The sequence below is a fragment of the Dermochelys coriacea genome, chromosome 6 (assembly GCF_009764565.3).
Source record: "Dermochelys coriacea isolate rDerCor1 chromosome 6, rDerCor1.pri.v4, whole genome shotgun sequence".
NCBI lineage: Eukaryota > Metazoa > Chordata > Testudines > Dermochelyidae > Dermochelys > Dermochelys coriacea.
Window position 1 is genome coordinate 68813721 of NC_050073.1, and position 25602 is coordinate 68839322.

General features: G+C 42.6%; 1 protein-coding gene across 4 annotated transcripts in view; it reads right to left on the reverse strand.

Annotated features, from left to right (window-relative positions):
- The window catches only part of EIF2AK4 (eukaryotic translation initiation factor 2 alpha kinase 4), a 77319-nt gene extending 56038 nt beyond the window's left edge, over positions 1 to 21281 (reverse strand). For 3 of the 4 annotated variants that reach the window (XM_043517505.1, XM_038405494.2, XM_043517506.1), the window contains exons 1-6: positions 20989 to 21274; positions 16487 to 16602; positions 15090 to 15192; positions 10810 to 10983; positions 6800 to 6880; positions 6111 to 6256 (exon numbers count right to left, since the gene is read on the reverse strand). In XM_043517505.1, the coding sequence (XP_043373440.1) occupies positions 6111 to 6256; positions 6800 to 6880; positions 10810 to 10983; positions 15090 to 15192; positions 16487 to 16602; positions 20989 to 21126 (758 nt within the window). In that variant the 5' untranslated portion in view covers positions 21127 to 21274. Of the gene's footprint in view, positions 1 to 6110; positions 6257 to 6799; positions 6881 to 10809; positions 10984 to 15089; positions 15193 to 16486; positions 16603 to 20988 lie in introns of all 4 variants that reach the window. The other variant, XM_038405493.2, reaches the window with a different exon arrangement.
- Positions 21282 to 25602: the final 4321 nt, after the last annotated feature.

Below are 25602 nucleotides of genomic sequence, written 5' to 3' on the forward strand. Positions count from 1 at the left end.
ACGTAGTTATACTGACATAGGTCTGTAGTGTAGACCTGGCCTTTAGTCAATGTAATGTCTGAATTTGCACAGGCAGAAAAAATAGCTCAGAGGTGTGAACTGCCCCATTCATTTAATTGGTCTGTTAATGCTAAAATCCAGAGATGACAATTTACGTCATCATGTAACTGGATCACTGCTAGTCATTTTGGCAGAAACATTCAGCAAATGTAACTATCCTAAACCCAAACTGCCTCCACAGCTCCCAAGGCAGAAAATAGTAAAATAACATGGAGTTACTATATTGACTATTATTAATTCTCGTATTAAATATTTATATAATTACAGTTTGTATGGCAACACCCATTTTTTTATGTTCTCTGTGTGTATATATATCTTCCTACTGTATTTTCCACTGCATGCATCCGATGAAGTGGATTTTAGCCCACGAAAGCTTATGCCCAAATAAATTTGTTAGCCTCTAAGGTGCCACAAGTACGCCTCGTTTTTTTTAAAATATTAATGTTATTAGTCCATTAAAATTTAGGGATTTAAAATGTTATGGAGTTTCTGCATAATTTCCAGAGTCCAACACCAGAGTTCATGTACCAAAATTGACTGTTTAAAAGATTTTATGTCCAACTCGCCACAGGCATTGCTCATAGAAAAGAGATGTTTATCTGGCTATACAAGTGCACACATTATGTTAGTATTTCTAACCAACATTTTTAAACACTTAATAAACTGCATAATTTTACTAGGACCTTAATTAAAACCGAATACAGTTCTCAAATTAGGAACATGACAAAAAGTAATTAATTTCTCATTCTAACAAATAAAATTGTTCTTCTGAGATGGACTAGTGCAGCAATCCTATTCATCACAAGACAAGTATCTGAAGTAATATGAAACTGATGATAGTTTAAACTTATATCATAACAGCAACCACATGTGTCTGACAAAAATAACCACATTAGCTGGGACAAAAGCAACTAGCAAATGAAGAAAATTTCAGTTAGCAAGATCTACAGTCCTCTAGTGGGGCAGCTGCCCCACTCCATGAGAGAAAGGGCTGGACATGCCAGAGAGGCTGCGAAGACCAGCAGCCAATCAGCAAAAGCCTGTAGAGAGCCAATCAGGGCCGGGCTGGGCCCTATATAAAGGCTGCCTAGCAGAGGGGGAGGACAGTCTCTCCCTGGCTAGCAAGGGAGGAGGATTGGCTCCTGAGGTAAGGGAGGTAGCACCTTGGACAGAGCAGAGCAGGCTTGGGGGAGCAGAGGAGACCTCCGGCCCAGTTACCTGTCAGGCTGCGGCCCCTCCTAAAAAGGGTTGAGAAGGTGCATGGGGACAAAGGGGAAGTGGCACAAGGAAGATAGGCAGACGAGAAGGGAGCGTAGGAGGGCAGAGAGAGACTGCCGCTAGAGGGTCCGTGGGTTGGGACCCAGAGTAGCAGGTGGGCCTGGGTCCCCCCACTTCTCCCCTTACACTGCACCTGGCCACAGAGGAGCGTGGCCGAGACAGACTGTAACTTGCCCCTGAGGTGAGGGGCTAGACTTTGGGGTTGTGGTTGGCCACTGAGGCAGGTGCTAGCTGAAGGACTGTCGTTACCCTCCCTCCCCCCCCCGGAAGGGGGTGAGAATGGAATAGTGGGCACTGCCAGAGGGCAGTGTCCTGAAGAGGACACCACTGAGCGGAGAGCAACGTGGGTCCCAAACCAGCAGAGCAGACAATGGGTGAGACTCCCCGTGCAGAGGGCGCTCCGCAGCTGACAAGAGCTAATTCCCGGAGAACCAGCAGGAGGTGCCAGCAGTGGTGAGGCATGACCCCGTCACAAGTCCCCTTACAAATTTCCAGGAGATATTACTGTATTTGGCCAGAATTTAAGCTTTCATTAACAAATAAAACCCCTACTCCTTCTTGTTGTAAAGACAACCTTCAAAAATTAAACTGGCAAACTATTTCGTTAATTCTGCAACAAGAAACTAACAATGGCACCATGAGAGGTTTCAGCTGTCCCTATTTATTTCTAACACATTAAGGAGAGTTGGGGGAAATAAATATCTATTTTACATGAACAAGTAAAATATAAATGATACTGTGCCAAGTCCATACAGAAAATTCAGTTTATATACACACACAAATAAGAACCACATGTATTATTGGGATTTAATATAAGGTCATTTGTCTTTTGTATAGCAGGCACAAATAAATAATCTAAGTACAGCCTAGTGAAACCTTATTAAAGAGAAGAAAAGACAATTTAGGAAAATTAAAAGATTTATGGAATACAATGGTGGTCAAATATGAATGATGCAGGACAGAAGAGGAAGGGCAGTGGAACAGCATCACATAATCAGATAGTGACAGTACAAGCTATAGCAACATGCAGATGAAGGGATGGGTAGCAACCATAAGCAAAGGAATAGAGTAGTAGAGTTAGTGTGTCTTGTTGTTTCCATGTTTTTCAAACCTATCTTCGTCTCTTGTGTTCCTGCATTTTTTAGATTGTTCAGTGGGTGCACAGTTATTCACATGAACTTGCAGTAGCATACTGAATCCTCTGTCTTTGCTATGGGAATTGGAGACAGAGCTCAGGTTCTACCACCACTTGAATTACCAGCCATTCCCACCCAAGCAGCAAGGGAGACAATAGCATAAGTGATACAGAGGCAATTTGAGCCTTGTGCTGGAGCAGCAACTACAGAAGCAAGAGATGGAGGAGGATTTCTTCTTGTTCTGACATGGAGAAACACCACAGTACACAGGCAAACTGCTCAGGTTATCCATTAAAGACAGGATTTGGAAATAGGAAGTTCACACCTTATACCGTTCCAATCTGTCTGTTCTACTGGAAATCCATTAGACTGCTTTAACTAGTCTCAATTAGTATAGATCTGGTTTCAAGTGGAGGCCCAGTAACCACATGAATCACAACAGACTAATACATTTGCTGCTTTGTTCCAGTATCTCAGGTCAATTGGAACCAGATAATTTTCACCTGGAATTGCCATTAGACTGCATACTAAGCCCTGGTCTACACTACGAGTTTACGTCGAATTTAGCAGCGTTACATCGATTTAACCCTGCACCAGTCCACACAACGAAGCCATTTTTGTCAACTTAATGGGCTCTTAAAATCAATTTCTGTACTCCTCCCTGATGAGGGATAGTGCTGAAATCAATATCCCTGGGTCGAATTTGGGGTAGTGTGGATGCAATTCAACGGTATTGGCCTCTGGGAGCTATCCCAGAGTGCTCCATTGTGACCACTCTAGACAGCACTCTCAACTCAGATACACTGGCCAGGTAGACAAGAAAAGCCCCAAGAACTTTTGAATTTCATTTCCTGTTTCGCCAGTGTGGCGAGCTGATCAGCAGTGGTGACCCTGGAGTCCCAGAATTGCAAAAGAGCTCCAGCATGGACCGAACGGGAGGTACTGGAACTGATCGCTGTATGGGGAGATGAATCCGTGCTATCAGAACTCCGTTGCAAAATAGGAAATGCCAAAATATTTGAAAAAAATTTCCAAGGGCATGAAGGACAGAGGCTATAACAGGGACCCGCAGCGCTGCATGAAACTTAAGGAGCTCAGGAAAGCACAAGCTGCATGCAATTCTAGGGGGAGTTCCTACAACTAGCCCACACCTGTTCGTGAACTCTTGCAAGGGAGTCTCACGCAACATGGATGAGGATTTTTGGGACAAGGAAGATGATAGCGCACACCAGGCAAACGAAGAAACTGTTTTCCCTGACAGCCAGGAACTGTTCATCACCCTGGAGCCAATAATCTCTAGCCCTGTGTATGGCTTCATGAGCCATGGCATTAAGTGGTAGGCTGGGTCCCCAAGGATAACTATAGGCATTTCAGCATCCCCAACGGTTATTTTCTGGTCTGAAAAGTAAGTCCCTTGCTGCAGCTGTTCATACAGACCAGAGTTCCTGAAGATGCGAGCATCACGTACCTTTCCTGGCCATCCCACGTTGATGTTGGTGAAACGTCCTTTGTGATCCACCAGTGCTTGCAGCACCACTGAAAAGTGCCCCTTGCAGTTTATGTACTGGCTGCCTTGGTGCTCCAGTCCCAAGATAGAGATATGCGTTCAGTCTATTGCCCCACCACAGATAGGGAATCCCATTGCAGCAAAGCCATCCACTATGACCTGCACATTTCCCAGAGTCACTACCCTTGATAGCAACAGTTCAGTGACTGCGTTGGCTACTTGCATCACAGCAGCCCCCCAAGGTAGATTTTCCCACTCCAAATTGATTCCCGACTGACCGGTAACTGTCTGGCGTTGCAAGCTTCCAGAGGGCTATCGCCACTCGCTTGTGAACTGTGAGGGCTACTCTCATCTTGGTATTCTTGCGCTTCAGGGCAAGGGAAAGCAAGTCACAAAGTTCCATGAAAGTGCATTTACGCATGTGAAAGTTTCGCAGCAACTGGGAATAATCCCAGACCTGCAACACTATGCGGTCCCACCAGTCTGTGCTTGTTTCCCGGGCCCTGAATCAGGGTTCCATGGCATGAGCCTGCCCCACTGCTACCAGGGTGGCCAAATTGCCAGGGCCAGTGCTTTGAGAGAAGTTTGTGTCCATGTCCTCATCACTCTCGTCACCGCACTGCTGTCACCTCCTTGCCTGCTTTTGCAGATTCTGGTTCTGCATATGCTGCATGACAATGCGCGAGGTGTTTACAATGCTCGTAACTGCCACGGTGATCTGAGTGGGCTCCATGCTTGCTGTGGTATGGTGTCTGCAGCAGAGCAGAGTTGCAGGGGAAGCGGTGGTTGGATGACCAGTTTTGCAGACCTACTGCACTATCTGCTGCCAGGACACAAAAGCTGAGCAGGCTGCATGCTTGCCATGGTATGGCGAGACAAGAGCAGCCGAGCAGAGTGGCAGCGGAAGCAACCCTGCGAGACCACCAGGAGAGCAGAAGGGCAACAGAAGCAGCCCTGCGAGACCACCAGGAGAGCAGAGTGGCAGCGGAAGCGGTGGATGACGATCGTCATATAGAGGACCTGCAAGGTGGATTCATAGCAGCAGGAGAGCAGAGTGGCAGTGGAAGCGGTCGTTCGATGACGATGGTTTGCAGCACTACTGCACCATCTGCTGAAAGCAGTATGGCGCCCGCATGGAAAAAAGGCGCAAAATGGTTGTCTGCTGTTGAGTTCCCGGAGGGAGGGGCAACTGACGACATGGGGAAAAAACATTGTTGCGGGTGGTTTTGGGTACATGAGGCATTGGGAGCTTAACCCAGAATTCCAATGGGCGGCGGAGACTGTGGGAACTGGGGATAGCTACTCACAGTACAACGCTCCGAAAGTTGACGCTAGCCTCGGAACTGTGGATGCACTCTGCCGACATAATGTTCTTAATGGGGACGCACACAATCGATTGTATAAAATCATTTTCTAAAAAACAGACTTCTATAAAGTTGACCTAATTTTGTAGTGTAGACATAGGAAGACAGCACTGCATCAATTCACATTTAGAAGGTTTTTTTCATAGCCACAAAGGACAGAAATATATATTTTTAATTTAAACTGATGGATAAGCCTCGCACACACAAGAAAGTTTTCTACTTATCACTATCATGTTAAGCACTCCCAACTTAAACAAAGCTTATAAATAGGGTTGGCAGAATTCAATTTTTATAATTTCGACAGATAATATCAATGTTTATCCTCAAGCATTTTTTCTAGATTTATTGATTTAAATGCAGGAAATTATGGGGAGGAGATTAGACAATGGCGGGGGGCGGTCAGACAATAATTACTTAATGACAGTAATCATTGAGATTCAAAAAGTTAAAGCTTTATAACCATTAAAATATAAACTGTCATCATCATGTCAAAAATATAATATCCTTAAATCAATCTAATAAGTTCTCAAGCAGCATTTTTCTTACTTTGCCTATCTGTTTACATCTATTATCACTGACAAAAATATTTTTTCATGTGTGCGTGTGCGCGCACAGTGAAACAGATGATTAGATTCTTAACAGTAAATGTCGATAATCCTTCCAAGCCTAATTATAAAGTATGGCATGATGCCCACAGCACTTTAAAATCTAATATTTGCCAAATAGTAAAAACCCTAACCACATCCAAAATGAAACAATACATACTTTGAACGCCCAGTGGAATTTGTGCGATGTTTATTGTTCCCTCCATGTTCCAGTGCACCTCCATTTAAACCGGAAGCAGATTTGTGCCCTACAGTGTCTCTTTTGAAAGAATTTTGTCTTGTAAAAGTGGCAATTTCCAAACGTTCCTGGGAATAGGTGAAAGAAACAAACAAGTAAAGGGATTACTTCTGTCCTCAAAATGTATGGATTAACTTCACTATGTATCCTGCAAAGTCATCTCGGTAAGGAAATGGTAGGTTTGCACAAGGAGTACATATTTGAAGTTGGGGAAGAAGACTGAGAATTGAAATGTTTTAGCATTATGCACTGGCAAGCACAAAGACATTTCATGTTGAAATTGAAGATTATAGATCAGTTTTATTTAATCTGTTATCTTTCACTTGGATAAATTAATACAGAATATCAGTGCCCTGAAAAGATGCCAATACAATAAGATAGATAAAATTCAGTATATACCAAATTAACTTCAGAAGCAACAGCTACACTTCAAGAACAAAAATCATTACTTAAATTTATGAATACCCATCAAAAATATTTCATCAAGAAAATTAAGAAAGCATGTGATACAAATGTATTCATTTTATTCTCCTTAGTTTTTATAATCATGCGCTATACTGCTTACAGCAAATATTACAAAGTGTTCTTGCACATTAGGTTAAAAACAATACCTGTTTTGCCATTTCTTTCTTTTTTCGTCCTTCTCTCTTCTCCTCCTCCCTTCTCTGAATCTCATCAAGAATTTCACGTTGCTGAAATACATTTTACTGCTATCAGAAATGCAAAACAAACACCACAAAACAATCTTCAATTTTACTTCTGAGAAAAAAATTGAGTATTGATTTTTCAAGGGTTTTAAAAAGGATCTACTGATCCCAGATGCATAAATATTTTAGTCAAACCAGTTTCTTAGCAACTTCAAGGAAATTATAACAATTCCATACTGAAAGAACAGGAGTAGTAACAAAAGGAAAACTACTTCCAAAGACATAGCCTCTGAATCATAGAATATCAGGGTTGGAAGGGACCTCAAGGGGTCATCTAGTCCAACCCCCTACTCAAAGCAGGACCAATCCCCAATTAAATCATCCCAGCCAGCGCTTTGTCAAACCTGACCTTAAAAACCTCTAAGGAAGGAGATTCCACCACCTTCCTAGGTAATGCATTCCAGTGCTTCACCACCCTCCTGGTGAAAAAGTTTTTCCTAATATCCAACCTAAACCTCTCTCACTGCAACTTGGGACCATTACTTCTTGATCTGTCATCTGCTACCACTGAGAACAGTCTAGATCTATCCTCTTTAGAACCCTCTTTCAGGTAGTTTAAAGCAGCTATCAAATTCCCCCTCATTATTCTCTTCTGCAGACTAAATAATCCCAGTTCCCTCAGCCTCTCCTCATAAGTCATGTGTTCCAGTCCCCTAATCGTTTTTGTTGCCCTCCACTGGACGCTTTCCAATTTTTCCACATCCTTCTTGTAGTGTGGGGCCTAAAACTGGACACAGTACTCCAGATGAGGCCTCACCAATGTCAAATAGAGGGGAACAATCACGTCCCTCGATCTGCTGGTAATGCCCCTACTTATGCAGCCCAAAATGCCGTTAGCCTTCTTGGCAACAAGGGCACACTGTTGACTCATATCAAGCTTCTCGTCCACCCTAGGTCCTTTTCTGCAGAACTGCTGCCTAGCTGCTCAGTCCCTAGTCTGTAGTAATGCATGGGATTCTTCTGTCCTAAGTGCAGGACTCTGCACTTGTCCTTGTTGAACCTCATCAGATTTCTCTTGACCCAATCCTCTAATTTGTCTAGGTCCCTCTGTATCCTATCCCTACCCTCTAGCGTATCTACCACTCCTCCCAGTTTAGAGTAATCTGCAAACTTGCTGAGGACGCAGTCCAAGCCATCCTCCAGATCATTAATGAAGATATTGAACAAAATCAGCCCCAGGACTGACCCTCGGGGCACTTCACTTGATACCGGCTGCCAACCAGACAATGGAGCCATTGATCACCACCCGTTGAGCCCGATGATCTAGCCAGCTTTCTATCTACCTTATATTCCATTCATCCAGCCCATACTTCTTTAACTTGCTGGCAAGAATACTGTGGGAGACTGTATCAAAAGCTTTGCTAAAGTCAAGGAATAACACGTCCACTGCTTTCCCCTTATCCACAGAGCCAGTTATTTTGTCATAGAAGGTAATTAGATTAGTCAGGCATGACTTGCCCTTGGTGAATCCATGCTGACTGTTCCTAATCACTTTCCTCTCCTCTAAGTGCTTCAGAATTGATTCCTTGAGGACCTGCTCCATGATTTTTCCAGGGACTGAGGTGAGGCTGACTGGCCTGTAGTTCCCAGGATCCTCCTCCTTCCCTTTTTTAAAGATGGGCACTACATTAGTCTTTTTCCAGTCATCTGGGACCTCCCCCAATCGCCTTGAGTTTTCAAAGATAATGGCAAATGGCTCTGCAATCACATCCGCCAACTCCTTTAGCACCCTTGGGTGCAGCACATCCGGCCCCATGGACTTGTGCTCATCCAGCTTTCCTAAATAGTCCCAAACCACTTCTTTCTCCACAGAGGGCTGGTCTCCTCCTCCCCATGCTGTGCTGCCCAGTGCAGTAGTCTGGGAGCTGACCTTGTTCGTGAAGACAGAGGCAAAAAAAAGCATTGAGTACATTAGCTTTTTCCATATCCTCTGTCACTAGGTTGCCTCCCTCATTCACTAAGGGGCCCACACTTTCCTTGGTTTTCTTCTTGTTGCTAACATACCTGAAGAAACCCTTTTTGTTACTCTTAACATCTCTTGCTAGCTGCAACTCCAAGTGTGATTTGGCCTTCCGGATTTCACTCCTGCATGCCTGAGCAATATTTTTATAATTCCTCCCTGATCATTTGTCCAATCTTCCATTTATTGTAAGCTTCTTTTTTGCGTTTAAGATCAGCAAGGATTTCACTGTTAAGCCAAGCTGGTCGCCTGCCATATTTATTATTCTTTCTACACATCGGGATGGTTTGTTCCTGTAACCTCAATAAGGATTCTTTAAAAGACAGCCAGGTCTCCTGGCCTCCTTTCCCCCTTTCTCCTTTAATGATTGTAAGAAGTTTTAGAAACGGATTAATTATACTCCAAAACAGAGGTACTGCAGGTAGGTAGGGAGATGTGGTATGAAGACAAGACCAGTATCTAGGATATCTGTTGTTCTGGTCTGAGCTAACTCACTGACTCCCTTTGTAGTTGAAGATGAAATGCACTTCAAATATTTATATGGTCCCACGTATAAATAAAACTTTATATAGAAAATGGTTTACAATGGGTTAATAATTGATGTTCATAACAAGATCATAACAAGTAATATGCATTACTGATAGTTATAAGCACACCAGAAAAAAAGGTGTTGTTGATGACTATAAGTCATTGTTATAAGGAAGCTATTATCCTGCTGCACTGTAACAATCTATACCAACTGATTAGCCACTTATTAAAATATCTTTTAACTAGTAACCTTTATAAACTATTGTGATGCTCTGTACCTCGGGGGAACACCTAGCACCCCCATGTTCATCCTTGTAAAATGATTGTGTGGTATCCAATGCAAAGTTTGTCATGTCGGGTGACTTCGGAAGGCTCATGATGCACTGAGCATTGTTGTTACAGTAATATTATAGTAATGTTATAGGTTATAATTTCATGTATGAAGTTATGAGGCTGAAAAATGTATCCTCATGGCTTAAAGCAAACCCAGGGAAAAATTCTCCAACAGCAGAGCGGCAGTTCACACCTCATCAGGGCATTTGTGGGACAAACCCAGTCAAAACCTGCCCCACAGGAACAAAGGACACTGGCCTAGGCAACAACAAAGGATCTGTTGGACTCTCAAGTGAGTCACTCCCCTTCCTTTGGTAAGTTTGGGACTGCAATGAGGTAATGCTCACCTGACTCTGAAGAGGTAAGAAAAGACATGATAAAAGGGAGAGATGTTTGCCATACTCTCTCTCTTCCACCTACATCTATAGACACCACACCAAGTGACTGAAGCGCTGATCAAAGGGGAGAGCCTGGCTGAAAAGCAACCAGCCAGCCTTTGGTGAGACGCATTTAAGTTTGTAAGGGCATTGAAAGTGTTAAGATCAGCTTAGAATGTGTTTTGCTTTTTTTTCAGTTGACCAAATCTGACTTATGCTTTGACTTATAATCACTTAAAATGTATCTTTGTAGTTAATAAATCTGTTTGTTTATTCTACCTGAAGCAGTGTATTTGGTTTGAAGTATGTCAGACTCCCCTTGGGATAACAAGCCTGGTACATATCAATTTCTCTGTTAAACTGATGAACTCATATAAGCTTGCAGCATCCAGTGGGCATAACTGGACACTGCAAGACGGAGGTTCCTAGGGTTGTGTCTGAGACCAGAGATATTGGCTAGTGTCGTTCGGTTGCACAATCCAAACAGCAGCTTACATGCCAGAGGCTGTGCGTGAACAGCCCAGGAGCAGGGGTTCTCACAGCAGAGCAGGGTAAGGCTGGCTCCCAGAGTCAAGGACTGGAGTGACCTAGCAGATCACTGGTCCAGATAACACCAGAGGGGAACATCACAACTAGTTATATATACACAAGGATCCACTTATAAAGTTTACATATTCTAACAAACAATGAGAACATGAACATTTTAATTCTTTTACCTCCTGTTCCTCTCTTCTCTTAGCTTCTTGCATCCGACGCTGTTCTTCCTGGGCCAGTCTCTCTTGTTCCTTTTGCTGATTTTTAAGCATTTCTTCATGAAAAGACTTGGAAGGTGGCTTATTATATTCACTGAGAAATGACTGTATGTGGTCCGCAAGTTCAAATATCATCACCTTAAAAAAAATAAATAAATAAAAAGGTAAATACAGATGACACCCAGTTTTCAAAACAGTTCAAAATACAAAATGATATAGTAATGAGGCTTTAGAAAAAGCAATAAAGTCAGTAGATGCTCATTAATAGTGCTCAGTTAGTTATTAGGAGAATTTAACACATTTCTCCTTATACCACTCTTTGTCAGAACTATGGTTATTAATGGTGACATGATAATCACTAACAGGGCAACAAAGATAGCTTTCTAAAATATTTTCACTAATTTCATTACAAATATGCAAACACTCTCCTGGATAAAACATAACTTTTTCCAAACCAAATTATTTTAATGGTATTCTTCTGTACATGGTCAAAAAACATTTCAGATTATAAAATACAAGTGATTTAGTGTCTCTATAGCTGCATATTATTGTCCACGTTGCTGAGAACAAATTGTTTATTTATTTGCTGATATTAAATTGTGATCTTCTCTCTGCAAGCCAAATCCACAGTTACAGCTATAGAAGCACTTTTGTGGTGACCACTTTTCATCATCCAGGGTAACTTGGCATCCTGATGAAAAAGACAGCTCATCTCAGTTCCAATTTTTATGCAGATTGACACTGAAAATCAACACTGTCAAAGTCAGCAAGGCACAGTTCCCTCTCACTAAAAATTATTTTCTATAAATAAAATAAAAAGGCCAGATGGATAGCTCTGATAAATGAATCCCTACATTCCTTAAAGAAAGCAACATGGACAGTGAAAGGTAGTGCAAGCTTCCCCAATATACCTCAACCACGCTCTGGAGGGACTGCTTCTGGGTGCTCAGAGCGCACATCTGTCTCTAAAGACCACACAGTTGTTAGCCTTCCTGAGACTGCCCAAAATGTGTCAATTGAGTTGATAATGATGATGATGTTAACATTTGCTACAAACATTAAGCGCAGCAGTTCCTTCACCATCCAATAGGAATGGGATTGAGACTACTACATAATTACACTGCTTGGCCTGTCAAATGATGATGATTTTCAGTCACTGCCAATTTTGGCTGGATAAGAACTGATGACCAGACTGACCAAGTCTCCCAATACGTCAAGGACATTGCCGTTTGCAAGCAAAAAAACTCCCAACCCATGACTTAATAATGTTATCTCCAGCATAAAAACTACTTTATCCAGAATCATGCGTGTTGGCCACACATGCATCAGCCTCTTGTGCTCTCTCTGAGTCAGTGACAGAAACTGATACGCTGTGTAACTGACACACAAGATTCTGGGTAACATAGTTGACCATTGCTATGCTTCTGCCTATGGGAGGGGCAGCATTGGCCAGCTCAGCAGCCAATGGTAGGACAAGGGGAGCATGAAGCGGGGGGCATGGTGGCGAAAGCGTAGAGCCCAGGCAGCACAAGTTGAAGGTAGGTACTGGTAGGTGGGTCAGAAGATCAGTATGTTAGGGCGGGGATCATGCCCCATTTTTCTCCAGGCCTTGGCTGCAGGAGGGAGGGGATGGATGGCGGATATTCAGGGATGGTGAACATCCTCACTCACCTAGGGCCTCAATGCAGCAAGGGGGCTTCAGAGATCAGGCAGGGTGGTTTCATGCCCCATTCTCCACAGGCTTTTGGGTACAGCAGGAGGGGTAATGCCCCCTCCTCTTCCAGGACACAGTGGAACAGGGAGGGAGTGGGCCCAGGGGGTTTTGTTCTGTTGCAAGCATCCTGCCAAGAGCGAGCGTCTTGTCTCCCTTTTACCAGGTGTAATTATGGCCATGCCTCCCAGACCACTGCCAACAGACATGTTTACTATAGCCCCACTGGGGAGGCAGCTGGAACTCTGCTCACCTTATTGTGTATTCTATAGAGTAAAGAGCAGTGCACTGGGTGGGATGAGAGAGACTGAATGAGGATATTAGTGGATAATGTGGGGACACTGGAGGGACGGGATGCCCCTGGAAGTTAATCTGAAAAATGTTGGCCAGTAAGCTGATGACCTAGGATGAAAGGCCATTACCTGTCCCATATACCATCTAGTAATAGCCCTTTCAGTCAATTAATCCTTAGAGTGAAAAAAACTATCAGCTCTCCAAAATGAAAGCAACAGCACAAAGAGGATTTCACCTTTTCAGCTGAGTGATCTACTGAGAAACCCACAGCATAGGGTTTGGTTTCAATTCAGGTGTGCATGTGACAACAGCACATTAAACTGTCCGTCTACAGCAGTGGTCCCCAACCTTTCTGTGGGAATAGCACATTCCTATTCCCAACAGACTGAGGCACAGCATTGGGGACCCCTGGTCTACAGGGAATTGAAATTTGCAAGAATCTTAAATATTTAACCCCTAGATTGCTCGTAATAATGAAGCCAGAAGGCAGTGTGGAACAGAAGGCATAGCACAACCTGAACACATTTGCTTGTGCCATGCACAAAGCAAAACACCCTTCCTACGGTATCACTGAACTAAAAGCAAGTGCAGAGGGAGAGAGAGAGGAAAAAAAAATAAAGAAGGTATTTCTAAACAAACATTCTAAAAATGAAGCTTTCCATCTACTATTTAACACACGCTTACTTAGCCTAGGAAGATAAGGACCCTGCTTTGGGGCGTCCACATACTGGACAACATTCTAATAAGGAGGCTCTCAGGGATCATCTTCCCATTCCTGATAGTAAGGCTAACCCTGATTCAGGATTGTATAATACATTTCTGTATCAAGTATAGGAAATTGCTCACATGGAACAGTAATATTAGGAAATTATTTGATTATTTTAGCTCCTTTTAATGTGATACAGCAGCTAGAAGGAAGGAGGAATGTCAATTTGATGTGACCAGTCACTTCTCCATGGATCATCAGCAAGTGCACAGGGGACCACCCCTGCTGCACAGATCACAATCTGAGAACATCTGCCTTAGTTCATTTATTGCTTTCATTTATCATTAACACATCTATTACAAAAATCAAGAGTACAATGTTGAACTGTTAATTCCTAGAAGGTACCAAAAAGCTTTGTAGTAACAATTCATTACTAAACACAATTTGAATGAAAAATTATCTAAAATAATTCTTATGAAAGTAGCTATCAGATAACATATTAAAAATAATAGAACAAGAATATGCTGTATAAATAGAAAAAGAGGTATATGTGCCAAGAGAACTGGCATATGGACATAGAAAATTGGTAGCAAAAATATTCTCCTGTTTTAATACATTGTAGGAGTTACTGCTGCTTGATCTTTTTTTCTTTTTAAAAGGTTAAAACAAGCAAGTTAAACACAAACATATTTATCTGTAAAATATGTACATGCACATAAGAAATGCATATTGCAAACACTATTTTTATAAAAGGCTTCCACATTCATTGTCAACCATTTGGATCATTTCAGTCCACATTCAGTCTACTTGGATACCGAGTTTGTAAAACATTTACATTGTTGCTTGTAGTTAACATACTTGAAGTGTTTATTAAAATCTGAATAAAGTAAATACAAAAAAAAAACCTGTATTTTGTAGTATATAAATAATCAGAATATTCAGCTCCTGTCTAACTAGTACTTTTCATGCATAGATCTCAAAGTGCTTTACAAAAGAAGGTCAGTATTAATATCCCCATTTTACAGATGTGGAAATTGATGTGCACATCCATGACATGACCAGTAGAGTTGGGGTTAGAATCCAGGTCTCTTGTCCCACAATCCACTGTTGAGTGCACCAGATCACCCTGCCTTTGCCTTCACCAAGTAAAAAGTGTTTTTGACTAAATAGTTACGGCGATTTTACAATGAAATTAAAATTCAACATAAACTATATAAAATCGTCTCAATGTTATACACTGCTTGTTACTTTCTATAAGATGACAAACATTCTAAGGGTATGATGCCACAGTCCCTAGACAGGCATTGAATGCAAAGTCAGTCTCTGTGTGCTTTACTTTTGCTGGATGTGCACACTGAACTTTCCTGAGGTGGGAGACCATTATGGGAAGAACAGAACCCTGCTTTACTAGAATATATAATCACATTCAGTTGTGATGTATTTGTAGTTCCTTATTTTGATAACATTTTACTATACATAATTTTCAAGACTATTTACGATCAATTAGGCTTTTCACAAAGTGAGAACTCTTACCTCTCCGCAGCGTTGTTTTGACAATTCCTCTAGTCTGGATTTTAACAAATTAATGTTTTCATTTGACAAACCTTTTGCATTTTTCAACTGTATTTCAGGGACACTGGAGAAAAAAAATCACAAGAAATGGTCTCTTATGAAGGATAAGGTGTACAGACAGATAAGGAGACTCATATAGGCCACACGACAGGTCAATAAGAACTTTGTTTTTGTTTTTTTGCAGCAACCCAACAATTGTCATTCAACACTCAAACAAGTAATACTCTATCTACATGATTATAAAAAAGTTCTGCTTTATATTCAACATAATCCGAATTGCTGGCACACAAGTACTCAACAGTTTCAACTAGCAGAAGAACCATCAGGGTAACCCCATAGTCTGTGACAACTACAGTTCTAACCTACTACTTTTTTTAAAGGGATGTACTGAAAATGCAGTACATAGTTCTGGCAGAAGATATGGCAGTTTGGGATTTACTGATTTTCCTTTTACATTGTGTAAGCAATATATAATTAATCTGAGGAATACATTGCAATAAAGTACATTCAGATAAATAACCAACATTTTTTAAAGGCTTAGACATTTAAAGAAGTAAGAAAAACATCTGCAGTTATACTATCTTAAACAAAAATTATAATGGTTATCAAGCTTCAGAGTATAATGAAATCATCACTTGGTCAGGAACAACATTTCCCTTCCCATATGTTAGATCATTGCATAACTGGGCATACTATTTTTCTTTGAGGTATCTGACACAGGCCACTGTTGGAAGCAGATGGACTGGATGGAGTATTGGGCTGTTCTGACGCAACAATACTTATCCAGAAAATTACTATCAAGACCATATCCCAGTAGCGGCTGATCATCCACAACAACCACCCTTTTCATAATTCAAAGGAAATATCCATTAGCCCTCCAAAATGCTAATTCAGCACAATTCAGGACCAGCAGATGATAGAACTCTGACAAGCAGACAGTTTTAAAGATGAAGATTTTGTTCCCCATTCAGCAAGGTACTGTGTTAACATTAAATTCATGAGTTGTCTCAATGACTTCAGTGGAAGTACTCACATGTTTAAAGTTACATATGGGCTTAAGTATCTTGCTGAATTAGTGCCTAAATCTCCAGTTGGCAGATGCATCTCTATTACTCACTGGCAGCTACATCACAGAAGGGATGAGGTTGCTTCTATCTCAGATACATGTTTTCAAATGGATTAATCATACAGATAAGGTTATCCACTTTTATACTTCAACACTATAAGTCTAACCAATATATACACATTTAAATCAAGGTAAGAATAAGGGCAATGAACACAACGTTACACTTCAATTTTCATTTTTGTCAAGGAGAATAAAGAAAATATTAGAAGACTATATTTTGATTTTCACTCACGTATCAGGGTAGGTTTGGGGACATTTGACCCGCAAATCAACTTTGGCATAAACTTCATTGTCACCGGTCAAACCCTGAGGACGCAGAACTAAACTGATTTCCGGAGGCTGTTTTACCTAAAATATAAAACAAGGCTTTTAATTTAAGCAGGAATTAATTCAGGGAAGTCCCATCCTGTGTTATGCAGGAGGTCAGACTAGATGATCCCAATGATCCCTTCTGGCCTTAAAAAAATAAAATCTATGAATTTATTTACAATTGATTAGTGAACATGTGAACTAATACCATTGATTATTTTAAATAGTTCAACCTTAGTTGATCCTGCCTATGTGGGAAGATTCATGGAATAAGTGGAAATAGAGATATTCTGAAGAAGGAGTGCCCTACCATGAGTCATATTTAGGTAAAAGGGAGGTCTAGATTAATGGGTTAGGTTAAACAGCGGTTCACTATATTTTAAATGGAGAAAGTTATGTGAAAAATGACTGGCATTTTTTTAAATGAATAGAATTCAGAATTATTTGTGGAAGGTCACAGACAGCAAGTTAGAGGGGCGTTCCACAAAGAAAGAAATCTAAATTTACATTTAGTGTTAGGCCTTCACAGCTACCATGTACCCTCTAGGGCACAGAGATGGAGCTTTTTTATTTTAGGCATATTGGCAGAGTTTTGCTAACTACTGTTTTCTTTCTTTCCTTTTCACTTTTTAAAAACATTCTTTGTAAATTGACTTCAAAGTAAAGTGGGAAAAGTACACAGATACTTTTTGATACTGGGAGTTTGGATTTACCGAGGAGAAAAGCCAGAAGAAAGATGAGTAATAGATGACAAACATGGTGGTGGAAAGGAAAGAAGAGCTAGCTGGAATGACAAAGGAAGAGTGACAAGAGGAAGACAGGCTAGAAACAGCCCAATGCCCCCACCAGGTTCCTCAGGACAGGGAGCGTATGGGCTTGTCTACATGGGAAAATTTAGGAAAGTTAATGTGAATCAACTAAAGGTGTGAAGTTAATGCACATAAAATTAAAATATGTTAAAGTACATGTGGATTCTCTAATCAAGAGTAAAGTAGCCTTAGTTCACTATAACTTAGGAAGGCATTAAGTCCATATTGAAAATACTGACCAAGTTCCAGTGAGAGTCATGAGATATGGGGAGTGGCAGATATAAAAAGTCAGGGATGGCAGTGACATTTTCAGAGACACTGTAGGTTGAAACGTATGAATTCACTGTCTATGCAAAATAAATAATTCTTTCTTGTCAGAGTCAGATTCCAAGGCCAGAAGGGACCACAATGGTCATCTAGTCTGACCGTCTGTATAACAGAGGCCATAGAACTCCCCCCCCCCAAAAAATGCCGTGTGCGTATGTGTAAATCCAATCTTGATTTAAAAATGGCCAGTGACGGAGAATCCACCAGGACCCTTGGTAAATTGTTCTAACGGTTAATTATCTTCACCGTTAAAATGTTTTGGCTCCTTTCTTATTGTCAAATACGATGATCTGATGACTACAACAGGAATAATTCCTCCTCAGGGACTAGGTTTTTACAAAAAAGAAAAAGGAGTACTTGTGGCACCTTAGAGACTAACAAATTTATTTGAGCATAAGCTTTTGTGAGCTACAGCTCACTTCATAAGATATCATCAGATGCATTCCTCAGGATGCATCTTATGAAGTGAGCTGTAGCTCACGAAAGCTTATGCTCAAATAAATTTGTTAGTCTCTAAGGTGCCACAAGTACTCCTTTTCTTTTTTGCGAATACAGACTAACACGGCTGCTACTCTGAAATAGGTTTTTACACTGCTTCTATACAGCTTTTCCTTAACGATAGAATGGAATGGGTATTTATGAGCGGAATAATATTGCCATTTTTAATATCATTCCTGAATTATAGAAAAGAATAGCAAACATGGCTGAAACGTCACTGTATCTCCCAAAACAGCCGCAAAAGAAGGTGATACTGTATCTTAATGTTCATTTAAAATGTAGATTTTTTTTTTAAAAAATCCATTTCAATCTATGATGCTCCAATTACTGAAAGAGTTCACAGGAATAGCCGCAACTCAAAAAAAAAAAAAGAGCAGAAGCCACCCTCTCCATCCAGCTCACGGAGTGGCCAGCATGGGGCCACTCTTGAGTAGCAAAAGAAGGGAACAGACATGGGTAGGGATAAGTGAGGTTGGAAGTAGTGAGAGAAGTTTGTAGGAGTCGGGAATGGTAGAAAGGAAGGGAGGGCCTGGGCTGAGTTGATATCACTGGAGGTGAGGAGGCAGCAGCAGAGAATATGTGGGAAGAGACTATGACATCTAAAAGGGGAATGGAAAGAATTAGAGAAGAGTAGGCAACTGGCCATGATATTAATCAATCAGTTATCCTAAGAAACAATTATTGTGAAATTGAAAGTTAGTGTGAGCCAAATAATCAGGGAAATGTTATATGGTGAATCAATTAGCATGCAACAAATATGCAGAGAAACAACAGTAATATGAATCAACGCAGAGAACCAGTTATGAGGTGAGTCAATTAAGCAAATAGGTATGCAATTAATCTATTAAGGAATGACTCAACTACAGAGGAAATAAAAATGCTGACAATTAATTAAAAAGCAAGTCACAGATGCAGAGTATTAATTATAGCTAGAATTAAAAAAGGGTGCTGAGGATTAATCATAAAGTCAGTTATACAGAGAGCCATCAAAGAGTTGGAAGACAATGGGCAACCAGTAAGGAGACTGAATGCTTCTGGTGTTCTTGAGAAATCAAGGACTTGGTATGTCAGCAACCAAGTTCTACAAATGTTCTGATGGCATGCCCTGCTCAAAGGGAGAAATGGTGGCTGATCCTGGTGGAGGAATGAAGGGCCTCTCTCAGAACACTGCTAAGAGACTAGCTAGGGTGAGAGAACTGAGTTACTCAAATAGGGAAAACTTGTGAGGATTTACCTCCTAATTTCATCTAGGAGTTACTCAGACCATCACAAGGGAAACACCGTGAAAACTTTGTTAATCATGACTAAAGGTGCATTTGTTAAGGATCATATAAATTTAAAGACAGTTTACACAGCACACAATCAGTATTTTTATACACAGAACTGTCAGTTTAGCAGCAACCTTTGTGGGGAGCCAGTAATAAAAAGTTCTAAGTGACAATCCAAAATGATTTGTACTTTACATAGGCTTCTGGAAGAGATGGATAATGTTTAATTATACAGCAGGAGAGCGGAATTATCACATGCAAAGATGTATCAGTTTAGCTCCTGCAGGTGAGGATGGGAGGGACTTTCCTTTAAAGTCAACCCCAAATTATCCTTTTATTTCACTTACATCATTCTAGAGCATGCAGGTGGTAATAATTCCCTGGTACCATTAAGTGTAATACACAGACATCTTAGGTTAGCAGCAGCTTGATGGGGAAGGAGTGCAAGGAAAACACATTCTTTCCTTGATAGATAATGAATCCATTAAGTATGTTTAGAAACAGCTCTTGGTAGAAGAACAATGGGACAATTCCTTTGCTGATCCCAGTCTTGCTCCTTTCTGTTTAATGATTACTAGAGGAAAGGAGGAAACCCATTTTAGCCTTTACTACACTAGAGATTTTAGCAAAAGCTTCCCCCCAACTTTCAATAGTAGCACCAGGGGCAACCCTAGTCTACACAAGGGATCTGCAGCTTCTTAGTTAATTGTATTAGTTAAATTCAATATTAAAGCTGCTCCTTGAAAAGTTTAATTAATACTGTGATAAAAAGCCCAGCACTGGCTTGAGCTCTGGCTATAGCATGCAGCTAAACAAATAATTTTTGCTATAACTCCCTAGCGTAAACATGGCCTGAGAAGCCGCTCTGCTCAGGTTATCATTATTATTGTTTGAACTTTCCACTGTTCTTGTAATGCCCACACAGCCCAAACCCATGCTGGCTGTGCTAGCAGAGGCAGGCCCTGCCGCTAACACCCTGCTCCCCAGGGGAGGGCAGAAAACCTTTGCCAGGTCTCCAAGAAAGCTCCCGCTGTGGCACGGGAAGCTGTGCCGGGGAGGACCCGCTCAGACCACCGCAGCGCAGCGGCAGCTACAGACGCAGGTGCCAGGGCCCAGGCTCCCCCCCCCTTCAGCTCGCACGGGGCTCTCGCGTTAGCGCCAGCTCCGCGGCGGCGTAAGAGCACGGAGCAGCGCCCCTCCGGCTGCGCGGCAGGAAGAAGGGGGGTAGCTCAAGCAGCGGGCAACTCACCCTCCACGCAGCTCTACGTGGAGAGCGGCAGAGAGACGCGGGGGCGAGGCAGGGGGACTGGAAAGGGCTCCCCCGGTAGGGGGTGATGTAAGGAAATCCCGTCCCAGGCTCCTCGGGGGAGGGCAGGACCCGGGGACACGGCGGCAGGACACATTTTTGGTCACAGCAGTGCCAGGCTACCCGAGCTCCCTTCAGGGCACCCGGCGCCGGGGGCTTGGCCAGGCACCCATCCGCCCCCACGCGCCGGGCTGCCCCAGGCCGCGCGGCTCGCTACCTTCCAGGGCTGCTCCTGCCGCAGGTCTCGGAAGTCCTGCCCGTAGATGGATTCCAGCACCTGCAGCTCGTTCTCCTGGCGGAGCGAGTAACTCTCCGGGGCCTCCTCCGCCCCCAGCGCGCCGCTCACCCGGGCCATGTCAGCTCCGGCAGCTGCCGCGGGCGCCGCTGCCCGCCATGGCCGGGCCGCCACCGCCGAGCACTGGCCCCGGGCGCCAGCCAGCCAGCCAGAGCGCGGCCCTTCTACCTTGTGCGCCGGCCTCTGCTGCAGGCCCTGCGCGCCGCTGGTGCTGCCCCCCCGCGGTCACAGGAGGAGCTGCCGCCTCTCAAGCACAGTGAAACTGGGGCCTCCCGGCCTCCCACAGCTTCCCCAGCCCCGCACGGCCTCCTCCCCAGAGCTCAGCCCCGGGACACGTCCTGATATTTGCACAGCGCTTCTCCCCCTCGGCCCCAGAGACTCCCACACCTCCTCCTGGTGTCTGACCGATTTAGGGGAAAGGAACAAGACTGGAGCAGCCGCGGGGGAAATGATGCTCTGACCTTGACTAGCACTGGCTCTCAAAAAGTCCTCAGTCCTTAATAAGACTGGAAATGAAGTGAGCTGTAGCTCATGCAAGCTTATGCTCAAATCAATTTGTTCGTCTCTAAGGTGCCACAAGTCCTCCTTTCAGTGTGTTAGGTAAACGGATAGGTTCTAGTGTTTATGAACTCTAGAGACTTCTCATGCACTTTCTTTTGGGGGCGTGGGCACAATTAAGATCGCAGCCCCATTTTGCTAGGTGCTGCATGAATACACAGGAAGACGTGGTCCCAGCCCCGAGAAGTTTAATATAATTGTATTTCATGCAATGCATAGTTAACCTCTGGAACCCATCAGAAAATATCTTGAGTCAAGAACTTTCTAGGTTTCAAAAAATGGGTTAGACATTTATATGGATAATGAGAACATCTGCAGTTATATTAGAATAAAAATGAGGACTAAAACCCCTCCTGTTTCTGGGCATAAGCCAATCACTAAGATGACAGGTTTAGGAAGAAATTTGTCCTATGGATAAGTTAGTCTATATTTGCCCACTATGAAACTTCTTGCAACTTTTTCTGAAGCATCTGGTTTAGTCAGACTGAGGGACTGATTCCCTATGGCAAGTTCTGTGTTCAAACTTTATAAAAATAGTCAAACATATTGTCAAAGACAACAGAGTAAATAAAATTTGAAATGTTTAGGCACAGCTGATCTGGAGCTATGACAGCAAATAAAAAAAAACCTTTTGGAAACTTTTCAGCAAAAGCAAAATCCTGATATCATATGACATATGACATTACACTCTAAACATTCCTAATAATTCTCCTTTGCCACAAATCCATACATGACCTTTCAGATATCAGATGGGGTTGTCAAAATCAATCATTTAAGAGAAATGAAGGTAACTTTGGAGAAACTACTATCTCTGTATAGTAATGATAATATCCAAACCTTTCCTGAACACTGAACTACTTTACTATTAAAAAAATAACAAGGCAAACTGTTTTGATTGCAGTTCCGATTCTTTCTCAGTACAGTTCATGCCTTTCAGATCACTGCTCTGAGGCATATCACTAATATTTGAAATAACACCTATGCTACACAATACAACCCCAAAAAGTCAAATTCCCATATTACAAAGAAACTGAACACCCACTAGACAGAAATATTGGAAGCAAGAAGAATGTGCTTCCATTGTAGAAGAAATAATCATCTGATAATTAGCTGTAAGTAGATACGTACTACTAATTAGTACAGCATGAGATGAGCTGTGTTTTTTTATGGCATGATGTGGTTAACCTCATTGTTTTGAAATCTAGTTGTAGCATTTGTTTATCTGTCTTTTGCAAAATGGATAACAAATATATATTTTTTCCTTGGGCAAGTCAATTTATGTGTGCCAGTTTACTTAGGGTTGCCAATTATCTAATCGAACAAACCCAAACACCCTTGCTCTGCTCCTTTTCCGAGGCCCCGCCCCCCCACTCACTCCACTCGAGTGCAGGGGGTTGGGGTATGGGCTCTGGGATGAGGGGTGGGGCTGAGGGGTTAGGAGCGTGGGAGGGGGCTCCAGGCTGAGCCTGGGGCAGGGGTTGGGTGCAGGAGGGTGGGTGGGCTTTGGGAGGGAGTTTGGGTGTAGAAGGGGGCTCGGCTGGGACAGACGGTTCGGGTGCAGGAGGGGGTGCGGGCTATGACCAGGCGGTGCTTACCTTGCGCAGCTCCTGGAAGCGACAGGCAAGTCTGGCTCCTAGGCTCAGGGGCAGCCAGGTGGCTCTGTGCACTGTCCCTGCCTGCACCAGCCGGTACTAGACAGCCAAACTCTAATGACTTCCTATATAAGGAATAGCAGGATGTGCCATTTGGTAGTAGTTGTCTCCAGGGAATAAACAGAAGTGTAAATATTTGCATCAGTCCCTCTTTATTTTCTGTGAAAAAATATTTATATACAGAATATGGCATATGTGACAAATATGGCAATTTCTTGACAAATATGGAAATTGGAAGATCTTACTTGTTTATGTATCATTGTGGGCCACGAGTGAATGTAATTCCATGGGGGGGGACCACAGCCCTCGAGGAACTAAGAAAAGTGTGGGGGGGTTGTAACAGTGGGGGTCCAGATACTCCCACCTGAGAGCAGAAGCTTTAACCTCCTCCCCCCAAAAAATAACCAGTTAAATCAACTGACTGTATACAAGAGAGACAAGGTGGATGTGGTAATATCTTTTATCGGAGCAACTTCTGTTGATGAGAGAGACAAACTTTCAAGCTTCAGGTCTAGAGACCCGAAGAAGAGTTCTGTGTAAGCTTGAAAGTCTGTCTCTCTCACCAACAGAAGTTGGTCCAATAAAAAATGTTACCTCACCCATGTTCACAAAAAGAAAAGGAGTACTTCTGGCACCTTAGAGACTAACAAATTTATTTGAGCATAAGCTTTTGTGAGCTACAGTTCACTTCATCGGATGCATTCAGTGGAAAATACAGTGGGGAGATTTATATACACAGAGAACATGAAACAATGGGTGTTACCATACACACTGTAAGGAGAGTGATCACTTAAGATGAGCTATTACCAGCAGGAGAGTGGGGAGGGAGCAAAGGGGGGAGAAAGAAAACCTTTTGTAGTGATAATCAAGGGGGCCATTTCCAGCAGTTGACAAGAACATCTAAGGAATAGGGGGGGTAGGGCCGTGGAAATACCATGGGGAAATAGTTTTACTTAGTGTAATGACCCATCCACTCCCAGTCTCTATTCAAGCCTAAGTTAATTGTATCCAGTTTGCAAATTAATTCCAATTCAGCAGTCTCTCGTTGGAGTCTGTTTTTGAAGCTTTTTTGTTGAAGAATAGCCACTCTTAGGTCTGTAATTGAGTGACCAGAGAGACTGAAGTGTTCTCCAACTGGTTTTTGAATGTTATAATTCTTGACGTCTGATTTGTGTCCATTCATTCTTTTACGTAGAGACTGTCCAGTTTGGCCAATGTACATGGCAGAGGGGCATTGCTGGCACATGATGGCATATATCACATTGGTAGATGCGCAGGTGAACGAGCCTCTGATAGTGTGGCTGATGTGATTAGGCCCTATGATGGTATCCCCTGAATAGATATGTGGACAGAGTTGGCAACGGGCTTTGTTGCAAGGATAGGTTCCTGGGTTAGTGGTTCTGTTGTGTTTTAAAACCTCTCCAACGCATCATCAAGGATCTACAACCTATCCTGAAGGATGACCCATCACTCTCACAGATCTTGGGAGACAGGCCAGTCCTTGCTTACAGACAGCCCCCCAACCTGAAGCAAATACTCACCAGCAGCCACACACCACACAACAGAACCACTAACCCAGGAACCTATCCTTGCAACAAAGCCCGTTGCCAACTCTGTCCACATATCTATTCAGGGGACACCATCATAGGGCCTAATCACATCAGCCACACTATCAGAGGCTGGTTCACCTGCGCATTTACCAATGTGATATATGCCATCATGTGCCAGCAATGCCTTTCTGCCATGTACATTGGTCAAACTGGACAGTCTCTACATAAAAGAATAAATGGACACAAATCAGACATCAAGAATTATAACATTCAAAAACCAGTCGGAGAACACTTCAATCTCTCTGGTCACTCAATTACAGACCTAAAAGTGGCTATTCTTCAACAAAAAAACTTCAAAAACAGACTCCCACAAGAGACTGCTGAATTGGAATTAATTTGCAAACTGGATACAATTAACTTAGGCTTGAATAGAGACTGGGAGTGGATGGGTCATTACATAAAGTAAAACTATTTCTCCATGCTATTTCCACCCCCCCACCCCCCACGTTCCTCAGACATTCTTGTCAACTGCTGGAAATGGCCCACCTTGATTATCACTATAAAAGGTTTTCTTTCTCCCCTCTTTGCCCCCTCCCCACTCTCCTGCTGGTAATAGCTCATCTTAAGTGATCACTCTCCTTACAGTGTGTATGGTTACACCCATTGTTTCATGTTCTCTGTGTATATAAATCCAGTTGGGGGGAGGGGAGATAGATATGATGAGGAGCCAACGTGCAGAGGGAGAACTGGCACTGTCTGAGCAAGGACACTGCGAC